This window comes from Canis lupus, chromosome 11 (assembly GCF_003254725.2).
Source record: "Canis lupus dingo isolate Sandy chromosome 11, ASM325472v2, whole genome shotgun sequence".
NCBI lineage: Eukaryota > Metazoa > Chordata > Mammalia > Carnivora > Canidae > Canis > Canis lupus.
Window position 1 is genome coordinate 37,787,788 of NC_064253.1, and position 13,561 is coordinate 37,801,348.

At 39.5% G+C, this 13,561-nt stretch overlaps 1 protein-coding gene across 4 annotated transcripts in view; it reads left to right on the forward strand.

Annotated features, from left to right (window-relative positions):
* ADAMTSL1 (ADAMTS like 1) overlaps positions 1-13,561 on the forward strand; it is an 873,193-nt gene that overhangs the window by 480,926 nt on the left and 378,706 nt on the right. The window contains exon 1 of one of the 4 annotated variants that reach the window (XM_025431965.3): positions 11,839-12,055. The exons of the other annotated variants lie outside the window; for them this stretch is intronic. Coding sequence (XP_025287750.3) covers positions 11,993-12,055 — 63 coding nt within the window. The 5' untranslated portion in view covers positions 11,839-11,992. Of the gene's footprint in view, positions 1-11,838; positions 12,056-13,561 lie in introns of those variants that run through there. 4 annotated transcript variants of the gene reach the window in all.

Here is a 13,561-nt window from a genome sequence, read left to right on the forward strand (position 1 = left end):
TGTTTGTTTGCTAAGATGGAGCATGCAGAGTAACTGCCTGAACAGCAAACTTCTTTTCAATTTCAGTATCTTCAGCCCCCAGCAAGGAGGGGGACTATCGTCTTTAGTGGTAAAAGTAGATCCAGGTTTTATGGCTGGAGAGAGTCCAGGGCACTCAAAGTGAAGCAGACGGTTGTGAAGAATTATTTATGGCAGATTTTGTGATGCCTGTGTCATACTCTGATTTAATAGGGGGGAAAATGAAATCTGAAGCAGAGTGAATTCAATTTCCAAATTTTACTAGGTGTACATGCAGGTTTTACACGAAGGTACTATCGCTACCCCCAGCTTCTTTTCATGGCTCTCGTTCTTTGGAAAAGTAAATTCTTCCTTGAACAGACCTGTGAAAATACTCTGTTGGGTCATCCACGTGAAGTCTCCAGGATAACACTTCTCAAGTCCACACAGTCGACCTGTTCTGCAGTAATGCACACAGTGGATGACATACCCGTCTATAATGAGAATCTCACATTTCCGTAGAAATCACCCCTCTGAAAGAAGGGGAAATTATTACAGAATCCTAAAGCAAATGGGACCACAGGTTACTTTTGCTGACTCTTCATAAAAACCTTCTATTGGCATGTGAGCAGTAATATTGGCCATTTAAAGATATCAAAACATTGTCATTTGGCATGGAAAATTAAATACATGTGTACAATCTAATTTTTTAATAAGTGTTCCTTTTAAGGCAAGTCCTGATTATTTTCCCATACCTCATCTCCAAAGGGAATATCAAATATAAGAAGGTTGCCTAAAGAATAAGCAAAATAAATCTTATAATTAAAAAACATAATATATAAATGTACAGATTTTAATAAATATTTTTTGTATTACTTTTTCTCTTCTTCAAAAGTGTTTTATAATAGTAAATATATGTCACATAAAATTTATCATTTTAAATATTCATAAGAATACAGTTCTATGTTGTTAGGTACATTCAAATTATTATACATTCACATCTATCACTCATCTTCAGTCTTTTTCATCTTTCTCACCTGAAACTCTATACCCATTAAACGTGAATTCCCTATATCCCCCCAATCCAGCTCCTGATAATGACTATTTTACTTTGTCTCCATGACTTTAGCAGCTCTAGGTGCCTCACGTGAATGGAATCACACATATCTTCAAGTTTCATCCATATTGTAGCATAAGCCAGAATTTCCTCTTTTTTTAAAAGGCTAAATCATATCCCGTTGTGTGTATATACCCTATGTGCTTATCCATTCATTTGTCAATAGAAACCTGCACTGCTTGTACCCTTTGGCTTCATAACGCTGTTATGAACATGGGTATGCAAATACCTGTTTGAGTCTCTGTTTTCACTTCTTTGGAGTATAGATTCAGAAGTAGAATTGCTGGATCCTATGATAATTCTGTTTAATTTCTGAGGAATCACACTTGTGCTTTTATTATTTATACATTAAGCCAACACTTGTTAGATTCCTACTGTGTGCCAGCTAGCCATGCCAAAAGTTGGGAATGAAGAGACAAGACGCAAAAACTGCATTCACAGCTGATGGTCTAATGTTTGAGTAGTTTGCTGTTACTGTTCTTTTGATGATGGTAATGATTTGCCATTGATGCATTAATTCTCTTTCCCAGTCTTCTTGAGACCAGTAATATATTTGTACAGTATATGGCAAAAGTGCCCTCATGACCCCAAGCTTCACTCACTTGAGGCTTTGAGCAACTCAGACAACTAGAACCAGATGGAAATAGTACATTGTCCCATACGTCAGGTGACTCAGGACATTGCCAACCCCTCCCCCATATACATCATCTGTAATAGTAGCTTCAAGAGAATATCATTTCAGCTGAATCTGAAATTTGATTAATGGAACCTGTACAAATGAATGTAGTAGTATTATATGAATTCTACTAAGGTATTAAATTTGATTACAAGGGAACAAATTTTTCCATTCGAATGGCATTCTACCAATGGAAGTAACATATAAGAAATAATAATCCAGTGTGAATAAATGTTCCTAAATAATGTTAAAGTTTCTCCAAATAACTAAAGATAACAAAATATGAACCTAGAAAGGGTAGGATAGCCTTGGAAAGTTTGATAAATTATAGAGGTGACAAAAATGAGTTTAATCACCATAAGGATGAAGAAAAACATTGTTTACATCAGCATGAAATCACTCTCTTATTCCATCATCTCCTTCCAAATGCTCCATAGATGGCTTCCATTTTACAATTACAATGTTTTATTTTATACCCTTACACTCCACCTTCTTCTAAACAAATTGAAAGGTTATTTAGAGTAAAATGCAATGCGAAAAATACCAAACCACTTACATGGAATAACAGAATGTAAAAATCAAGAAAGAGTGATGACATTTTTTTAAACTATAGGCTGAGGAAAGATCTAAACACTGAGCACAAATTTTTGTTCTGAGTTTCCTAGTAGCCGTAACAAAGATAGAAACTCAAGGAGTTATATAGCTCTCATTACCTAAAAAATGAAACATACTCATCTGTCAAAGCCATGGTTTTTTTGTATTTGACCATTATATTCTAAGGATTTCCCAGAGGAATTCTTATATAATTGAACTACATAAGCAAAATTGTCCTAGATAATTTTAGATCTCGGGAGTATTGCATATACACATTTCTATATTAGCCATTAGTCAAAGCCAGAGAAATGTTTGTTCATAGAGACTAAGCTGACAGAAGACTATATAGTTTGGCCTATTACTTAATAGTTTCACATAATCCTGCCACCAGGATATTATGTTAAAACATACATGTTGTATTAAACACATTTCTTTCTTGAAAGTCGGGAGGTAGGCAATCTAGGAGCATGATGATACTCCAGAGTGTCAGGCAGCCAGGGCCCTTTTTCTGGTGCATAATATCACCTCCAGATTACCTCATGGTCCAAGATGGCTGTTCCAGTCTTCATATCATCATTCCCACCAGACAGAAGAGGAAAGCGTGAGGGTGATATGCCCCTCTTTTTAAGGACGTTATTTGGAAATACATCCATACCTCCACTTATGTTCCTTTAGTGAGAATCTTGTTACGTGGTCACATATAGATGCAAGAGAGGCTAGGAAATGTCTCTCTTCTGGTTGAGCATGTATGTTTGTTAGCAAGGCAGCAAAAGAATAACAGATATTGGGAGACAGCTAATATTTCTGCCATAGATGTGCTATTTAAAATTTTGTCCCTTGAAATGTAGGTGTGACTTGAAAAAACTATTTGTTGAGAGCAAAAGTAGATGCATATGATTTTAGTAAACATTCTACTTACAAGGCCATTGGAGGCTGGCAAGAGCATTTTTATCGCAGTCTGAGTGATAGGAAAGCAAAGTGGACATAGAAGGTGAGGTGGGGCAGGGGTGATGGCAAAAGAAGATATGTAACAAAACACACAAACCAAAAGCTAGGCCTGTATGACCATTTGGACACGGATGAACCTCTCTAAAACAGACTTTGCCAAAATCCTTACAGTCCTGAGCTTTGGACTTTTCTGCCTCTTTATTTTGCCCACCACAGACATGCCCCCCACCTATGTAGTCCTCCTGGAGGTATGATCACATGACATGCAGCAAATTTATATTGCTGGCCTTAAATGCAAGAAACCTCAAGCCTAGGACTCATTCCCCTCCAGCTGCTCCCAAAGGCTTTTGTGATTAGCTCCCACCCTACAATCATATCTAAGGAATAGGGTTCTCTCCATTATCCTTGGAATCCTACACAGTCTTTAACTACTAGTTTCTGTGCTAGAAAACCAATGTTGGATTTTAACTCCTAGGAAATACGCGCGTAAAAAAGACAAATCTCTGGTTTCTTTTACCTGTTTCTCCTAATTGCATCCCATTTCCCCCCTCAGAGCACCTGCAGATTGGTAATTTTTTGTTGTTGTTGGCTTGTATTCAATTCTCTATGTTGTTACCCTGAATAATGCTTCTCCTTTTGCCATACTCCTTCATGAAAGTATTTTCAAAAGAAAGGCTCACCATAGGATATAAATATAGTGATTCAAAGGGGCATCTGGACCCCAATGTTTAGAGCAGCAATGTCCACAATAGCCAAACTATGGAAAGAGCCCAGATGTCCATCAACAGATGAACGGATAAAGAAGATATGCTTTATATATATAAATATAAATATAATATATATAATGGAATATTAGCCAGCAAAAAATGAAATTTTACCATTGGCAATGATGTGGATAGAACTAGAGTGTATTGTGCTATAAGCAAAATAAGTCAATCAGAGAAAGACAAATATATGATTTCACTCATACGGGAAATTTAAGAAACAAAAGAGATGAACATAGGGGAAGGGAGGCAAAAGTAAAATAAGATGAAATCAGAGAGGGAGGCAAACCATAAGAGATGCTTAACTCTAGGGAACGAACTGAGGGTTGCTGGAGGAGGTGGGTGGGAAGATGGGGTAATGGGGTGATGGGCATTAAGGAAGAGCTTTGATGTAATGAGCACTGGGTGTTTTATGCAACTGAGGAATCACTAAACTCTACCTCTGAAACTAATAGTACACTCTATGTCAATTAATTGATTTTAAATAAAAAAAGAAAGGCCCCCCATATTTTGAAGTAGGAAAGATAAAACTTTACCCACAAACTCCATGTCCTTTTCAGAAACTTAAAAAATAAACTATACTATAAATTATTTTAAATTATAGGTTCTTTTTCAGCTTTTCGTTATTTGATAGTTTTGATATTTCTTTGACTATGTTTACAATTGTAGTATGAGGGGCACCTGCTTGGCTCAGTGGTTGAGCATCTGGGCGTGATCCTGGGGTCTTGGGATCGAGTCCCACATTGGGCTCCCTGCTTCTCCCTCTGCCCATGTCTCTGCCTCTCTCTCTGTGTCCCTCATGAATAAATAAATAAAATCTTAAAAAAACAATTGTGAGGGATCCCTGGGTGGCGCAGCGGTTTGGCGCCTGCCTTTGGCCCAGGGCGCCATCCTGGAGACCCGGGATCGAATCCCATATCATCAGGCTCCCGGTGCATGGAGCCTGCTTCTCCCTCTGCCTATGTCTCTGCCTCTCTCTCTCTCTCTCTCTCTGTGACTATCATAAATAAATAAAAAATTAAAACAAACAAATAAACAAACAATTGTGATATGAGATAACCTTTCTAACTTAACAGAGAAACCATTCATCTAGTTGGCATTAGCAAATATAAACAGCATACAACGGAAATAAATTTGAAGATTACACAATGATTTGTTTTATTTTAGAGGAAGAGGACTGATTTTTCCATGGTTTACCGCTATTCTGAAATTCAGATTTTATTTTGCCTTTAATCTACATTTTTCTCGGTTTTCGGAGATCATATTTCTTTTGCAATTCTCTTGCTTGCTTTTATTTCTCTTTTCTTTTTTTCCTGTTGCCATATCTTTAGAGACAGCATATGTTCATCAATTCACATGTTAATTCGAGAAGCATTAATCTAATGTCAGTTTTGTACAAGGCTTTGTAGAGGAGCTATCTGAGCTATACCTTAAACGTTAACAAGGATTTCAGCAAGACAGAGATGGCAGGGAGGACTTTCCAGGCAGGAGGGACAGGATGAACAAATACGCAGAAGTGGAAGCTCTTGGAGTGCTGGGATAATATCAGGTATTTCAATTGGGCTGGAGCATGACTTTCTATTATCCTGGGACTAGAAGCAGATCAGGGAGGTCCTTGAATGCCAAGCTGAGGAATTTGGCTTTTGCCTTTTACTCCTACTCTTTCTGTATTGTCTATAAATCTGTTAACACTCCTTCACCTTATTGTCTGGCTCTGGTATAATTATTTTATCTGTGAAGAATGATGTCATGGAAATAGTACTGAACTAAGAATCAAGGGCCTCAGATTTATATATTACACTTGGGTTTAATACATGGATATTACAACCATAATTCAAACCTCAGCAATTAAACTGGTGTCTCTCTATGTCAAAAAGGCTACAAGAGACAGTTTATCTGTTTCCACAATATTTATCAAGCATTGCACACAGTAGGTGCTCAATAAGTGTTTGTTGAATTTAATTCAGTAACAAAGCTCTGTGATCCATGACATAGCCCAGGAATGTAGAAAAAGGGGAAAGAAGGGTGACTAGTTTGGAGGGGAATAATTCTATCCTCCCAATGTGGTTCATTGCTCTACTGTGAGTTTGTTTGTATGTTTGTTTGCTTTCTTGGGGTGAGGGAAGAGAGTCCTAGAATTAGAATCCAAATTATCATTTTTTTCCCAGAACATTATTAGAATTTTCAAACACACAGAAAGATTGAAAGACATATCCTTAAAGCCCTCCTGGTAATAAGGGGAATGGCTAAAACTTGAACTCGCTCCAAAATCTGGGTTCTTTCCACTGTACTAAGTAGCCTCCAAAACCCCTCTCTGCTACTGGCCAGGGTCACAGATTCTAGCTGAGTATCTACTGTGTAAGAAGTCCTGAATTAAGCATTATAGACAATAAAAAGAAATGTAAGCTGAGGCTCCTAGGGCGTTAGGCAACTCAAGATGAATCAAACCAAATTTTAAAATGTGTTGAGTTCTTTCTCTGTGTAACATGTAGTGCTAGAAGCTTTGTAGGAAGAGATCGCTGAGAATGTGATTTGAGACTGTGGAACAAAGAATTTAAAAACTTATTTCTTTCTCTTTAAGCAGCCTAAAATAGTGGGTCAGAGTGAGTAAAAGCCTTGGCCTTACATGTTCCTGCTTTCTCTCTGCTTACTCTGTCCTTCTCACCTGCAAAGCTTTTTCCCCTTTTTTATCATCTCTTTAAAGTCTCTGTATATCTCAAGGTGTTTTTTTGATTTCTGTTTTTTCCCTTTTGGTCCTCCTTACGGAGTCCTCCAACTAGCCATAATATCTCCCTTCTCTGAATTCCTGCAGCCCTCTGCTCTACCAAGAGGTAGTGTAGCTAGTGGTTAAGAACACAGATGGCCTCTGAGATCCTGGCATTTCCCCTTGGAGGATATGTGATCGTGTAAAATTATTGAATTCTCCATGCCTCAGTTTTCAACTCTGGTAAAGGGGATATATCAGTCAAGGATTCTGATTCAGAGAATATAATTTCCTCTTGCTAATTGAAGCAGCAAGTGTTATGTTATAAAGGAATCAATTAACTCACCAAAAAGTCGGAATTGCCAACAACAGAAAAAAAGACTCTAGTTTGAGCTTTCTGAAGACTCCTGTGCTACTCTGCAATGACAGATTGCCACAGGAGCTGCTGCCTCTTCAATAACCAGTAAATCACCAGCTGACTGGAAATACAACATTCTCTGATCCAGCTGATGAACTGCATGGCCCAAGTTTGCCTCTTGTCACCCACAAAGGTAGTGACAGGTTGGCATGGTTGCAAACTGCATTGCTCTATAGCCATTTTGATAAGCAGAGAAACCAAAGTGTGGTCTCTGCCTCACTTCTTTTAAATCTTGTGAGCATGATCTTGTGGGCTGCCAAATCCAAATTATATCTGGTACCCTAGCTGCAAGGGAGTCTGGGAAATGTAATTTCTAGGTTTCTGGCTTCTCTGTTTCAGGAAGGCACTCACTGGGAGAAATGTTGACTGCTAATCAACCGTTAATCTTATCCATTTGAGAATAATAAATGTACCTCCCCCATTGGGTTGTTGTGAGGATTACATGAAATAATAAAGTACTTAAGGACAGTGCCTGGCACACAGGAGACTCTCAGTAAATGCAACTCTTTTCATCAGTCAACATCTCAGCGAGTTGTCCAGACAGAAGACTTTAGATATAACTCCAAATTCCCACCTGCTACTAAGCAATGTTGATGAATCCACTTACCATATAAGAGCTCCAGTTTTGCTACTTACAAATTGAGGATAATTACTGTTCGCTACCCTACGGAGTTTCTGCTCACATCACATGAGCTCATGCATGAAAGATGATTGGGAGCTATAACGAACATTCCAAATGCTTTGGTGCTAAATGGATATTAGGTAAATTGGAGAGGTCCAGACTCCTGCTCAAATTCCGCTCTGCCCCTGAGAGGAGAAGTGGGCTTCCTATAGTTTTATCTTATTCATCCCCACACCATGTTTTCCTCCTTTTAATTTTCAGAATTAGCCAGGGAAATTGAACAACTTCCACGCATGCCTGTGAGGATAGTAAGGCTCAGGAGCTGCCGTTACCACCTCCTGCAAAAGGGGAGATGAGGTCCTACCCAGCTCATCAAGGCTCCCCACCCCTGAGTTCTTTCCAGAAGACTCTCTGCCCTCTCCATTCCAAGTACTGCAACTGGAGGGCCAAGCGAGGAGGCCCAACCTCAAGAAGAGACAGGTGGTTCTGGCGTGAATGCTGTAATGCATTCTCCCCAGGGAGAGAAATTCTGAGAGTTTAGCTCACTCTTTCCTGCCATAAAGCACACTGAATGTTAACAGCTTGCTCCTGTCCAAGCTGGTGTTTTTTAAATTAAGTATTGTTAAATCCATACCATTTGGAATGATGCTTCAGACAGCCCTGACACTCTCTCTCTCTCTTGCTTCTGCTTTCATTTCACCTAATATATTGTACAGGGAGCCAGTAACCAGTATTATGGCAGCTGTGGCCACTGCTGCTGCTCAGACACTGGCAGACAGCTTTAATGTAGATACCTGAAGAGGGAAAAGGAGCTCGGCCAACGCCCTGCTCCCATGCTAAGGGGCTTTTCCCGGGCCGCCATGAGTAAGGATCTAGATCACCTAGGGTTTTATGTTATTTTTCCTTGGCACTGGAAAAAGTTTTAGAAATGACAAAGGTGGGAGACTGAGAAACTGTAGATTAAAATAAGATACTTTCCGTTGTCAGGTAACCTATACCCAGAGTAAAAGCTGGGTAGCCTGCCTTTGGCTCCTTTACCTTCACTATAAACATCACCCTCCAACCCAGATGAGACCACTGCCAGGGTGTGAGTATGAAGGTGGATATACACACACAAACATATGCATAGATATGCATATCCATATGTAAATGTGTGTATATGAAAGAGAGTGATTTAGGGTCAGAAGGCCCAATTTGAAGGCCAGTACTAGCCAGTGGGTCCTGAGGCAAGTCATTTAAGCCCCCTGAGCCTCAGTTTCCACATATATAAAATTGGGTGAGTTCTTAATCAACTTCACAGAGTACTCCTAAAGGTCAAGTGAGACTGTGGATGTGAAACCATTTGCAGCCTTTCAAGATATGACAAACTTCAGTAATTATCAAAATTAGCTCATCCCCCAAATGCACCCCAATCACCTTCGCCCAGCTTGATTTTGTTCTCCTTTTCCTAAAATTACAGTGAGCTTGGAGTTTACCCTGCAGTGTGTAATGTTTGACCTTACAATTGCTTTTCCTAGTTTTTCTGGGCATCCCCAACAGGAAAGGGAATGCTATGAGCACTGGGACCAGAAGCATGAGACATTGTGGTGGGCATCCTCCAGGCATTCAGCAGATAATTGAGGACTTGACTTTAAAATATCATAATATCCAGAGACTATACTGAGGTGAAAGTGCCCATCATGCTATACATCAACATGTTCATCAAAACTCCAAGGCAGACATCTCGGACTTAAAATATCTAAATAATATCTATTTCCAAGGTAGGAAGGATTCTAGATGAGTATACTAGTAGCTACCAGTTATTCTCTGAGCATGCCAATTTTTTCCCCTATTCTTCTGCAGATGATATCATATCATTATCCTTGTTGCTACTATTTCTTCTCCCATCACCTGTTTATCCCTTTGGATCTGCCTATTGAGTGATGGTTATGTGTGAAGAGGGAGGAAGTAATGTTCAGTAAAATATTCTATTTTATAGAACTAATTGGAACTCTTTAGCTAATGACTGGTAGAAGACAGAACCCTGTAGCAGGAAGCTCCAATGTGTAAAGGAGAGATACATAACATAGCTTTATGAATGAAAGTTTATTTCAATCAATCCATTTCTTTAGTATTGTGATTTCGGGTAACACCAATCAAGCATTTTTATATCTCCTCATGAGTTCTCTTTAGCTTGTGAGCATTCGCTGTTTTGTTTTTTTTTTTTTTTCAGATTTGTAAAACTAGTCTCTCTGAAAGGGAACAACATACTTCAAAATAGGACCTCTTTGTTATGAATTTTTACTATTCATTTTCCTGAGTAAGGGACAAGGTGGATCCTTGTATTCCCGGACTTTCCCAACAGGTTAAAAATGGGAATTTTAAAGTTCTTTTGTCTTTGAATGATATACCATGGGAAGTTAAGTAACCTGACATTGAACAAGCTGCTTTTCTTCACCTTTCTGAAAAGCAGGGCTGCAGGTATGTATGTATACAGGCAAACCTGCCTGTATTGCCTGTATTCACATGCCCATTATGGCTTGATCAGGTTTTCCATAGCTGTGTGTTTCACGACTCTTCTTAGTATTTTTTATTAATGAGAGGAACGTCTCCTTCCTCCTTCATATGTATTTCTGGGCTATCGGGAAATCTACAAAGGAGAAACTTCCTCATGACACACCTATGGAAATGGAGGGTCAAGTTTGCTAGTTCATTCTTTCCAACACTCAGTGTTTTTTTTGTTTTGTTTTGTTTTGTTTTGTTTTGGTTTTTTAGCAGATAAGGGGAAAGACGTTCTTGTTTGACACTTGACACTTTCCTAAAACTGTAATAAAATCCTCCTCTAGTAGAGTCAAATCTTGATTGCTGGTGGATTAGCCAGACTTAGAAGCTTTCTGACCTTCTCTTTGCTGTGGCTGGCCTTGTCCTCATTTCACTGCTCATTAGCACTTCCTCCAGAGTGTCTCCCATCCCAGCCTCTTGCAACAGTAGAAGAGGAGGTAGTCTCACTTCGGCCCTTTCTGCTGCTGCATTGTAGCTGCTCTGATAAAGGACACGGATAAGGAGGAGGCTGAAACGGTTGGTTAAAAGGTTTGGGGATTAACTGAGGATTTAATTCATCCTGTCTTTCCCTCCCCCTGCCACAGCAGATAGTTGAGAGTTGGCAGTGTGTCAAAACCAGGCTGTTCCTCAACCCCAAATTTCAGCCCCACTCATCCCAGAGTCTTTGTTAAACAGATTTTTTTTTTTTTTAAACCAGGGGATCTAAATTTCTAATTGTACCTTTAGTGTAGTAAACCCTGGACATTTTAAATCGTCATTTTACAAAGAAGCAACTTTCTCTCCCGCCCCCCACCGTAGATCAAGTCATTAATACCCAGAGTAACTTATATCACCTTATTTAGGTTTAGTGAGGAACTCCCAAAAACTTCCACAGTCTCCCTTTTCCGAGTCAGGGGAGAAAACAGAGGAACTTTACAGAAGAGGAATAAAGCAGTTGTACAGAACACGTTGAAACAGCACACTAAGTCAGTTTTTGTCTATGGCTCTTTCCCTTTATGGCATATGTTATATATTGACAGGGATTAAGTTTCTCTCCTGAATGGAACAATACAGAGTCACAGGCAGCTACTGTACTTTACAAAGCAACAGGCACCAGCACAAGCAAATGGCAAATGGAAAGGTATCTCACAAAGAACCAACCAGGTTAGTTAAAAGTAGAGGGCTTTGCTTCATCTTTTGCAACTCTGCATCTTTTGCATTTCTCTTCTGGCTCGGCTGTGCGCGCTCTGCTCTCCTTTCTCTTTCGTCCCGTTCCCCTTTTTTATTTTTTATTTTTTTATTTTTATTTTTATTTTTATTTTCTTTTTCTTTTCTTTTTTCTTTTTTTGCTCACACTGTTACACTTTCTCTGTCCCCCCCGGCTTTGTTATTCAGCATGTCTGATTAGCAGGAGCCTGATTGGCTGGCTGCCGGCTCCGAGAGAGATTCCATTCAGCTTACCCCCCACCCATCCACCCACCCACCCACCCTCGGTCAGGAAATGTGAGCGGGGCTGATGGAAGCTGATAGGCAGGGCTGGAGTGTTAGCACCAGTACTGGATGTGACAGCAGGCAGAGGAGCACTTAGCAGCTTATTCAGTGTCCGATTCGGATTCCGGCAAGGATCCAAGCATGGAATGCTGCCGTCGGGCAACTCCTGGCACACCGCTCCTCTTCCTGGCTTTCCTGCTCCTGGTAAATGCCTTTTCATTTCAATACGTTGCTATTGCCACTTAGTCTGGGTGCTGTCGGGGGCTCGTGTGTGTATGTGTATCTTTATCTGCAAACCCCAGGTAAAATAATTTACCCGATTTAAAAAAAAAAAAAAAAAGGAAAAACTTCTTTCAGAACTTTAACCCCATCGCCCCAAGCAAAATAAAGTCTGCTTGGGACTTCGTGGGATAGAGAGAGGTATGTCATAATATCGAGACTGGAGCTTTAGGATATGCTGCATAGAGTTCGTGAGCTGGGGACTGTATATTTAAATGGTGGTGTGTATGCTTGGAATTTGGGTAACAGACGTTGTCCTGAGATCAAACTCCCTCACGGTGGTGTTCCTGGAATTTTTGAAGGGTGGGCTGTAAGGGGCTTTCCTCCCACTGCCTTTTTATGAATCCTACCCCCTCTGTGCACATGTGCTAGCGAACCAGGTAAAAGAGGGAACGAGAGCCTGTTTGCAGCCAACCCAGATTATAGCTCATAATTACTGTAAGTCCTCTATGGATACAAGTTAATGCTAGTATTTATGAATTGAGGATTATGGTCTTTGATCTCAGATCTGCTTTTAAAGAAGAAGAAAATGCTGACTTTTTTGTGTGGCTGCTTTCCATAGTCACAGTGATAAGATGCTCTGCTCTTTAACATCAGCACACACTGCATTTTTGACTCAAAGTAAATGTTCCGTTGTGACTCATACTTGGTTTTACGGGCAAAAAATGAACATTTACTGTCCAAAAAAAAATCTACACTCAAAATATTAATAGCAATGCACATTTTTTTAAACCAGAGTGTTCTGGGCAGGCAGCTTCATAAACCTCATCTGAAGGTTTGGTTCCAAAATTTGCACACACCGATTCCAAACAAATGTGATTGTAGCTCTCCTTGTCACATTTATGGCATGCCAGCACTTCCTCAGAAGGTAATAAGGCAAGAAGGGCGCAAGGTAAAAACGTAATGAATATATAAGTTGCATTGATTTGCCGATGCTAAAGGAATGTTTTGTTCTGTTAGACTCTGACAAATTTGATCTGCACTATAATTTTGAAGAAGGGAAGCAAGCCATTTGGTACAAATTGAAAAACTCCACAAAGATTCATCAGATAGAGTAATCAGACAATGTTTAAATATTTTATACATTCCCACTTCTTATTTGCATCACTGTAGCCAAGAAATCATAATGCTGCACTGCAAATGCTATAAATATAGAAGTGTATTTTCAGGCTTTCAAAGATACTTAAAGGCAAACTGAATTTTAAGCATGAATAGACCACGTTTTAGCTGTTGTGAGGAATATGAAAAGCAGAATGTTTAGGTGTGCTTTATGGCTAGGGGAGCAAGCAATTTATGAAAGGTGTCTCATTTTTTCCATATGGGACGTGTTACTTATATACACACCATTAGTTTGCCTCATCTTTCCTTCTTTGTGATTTTTTAAAAAGTGTGTGTTACTTCCCCCATTTAATTGCATCATAAAGCCAATTA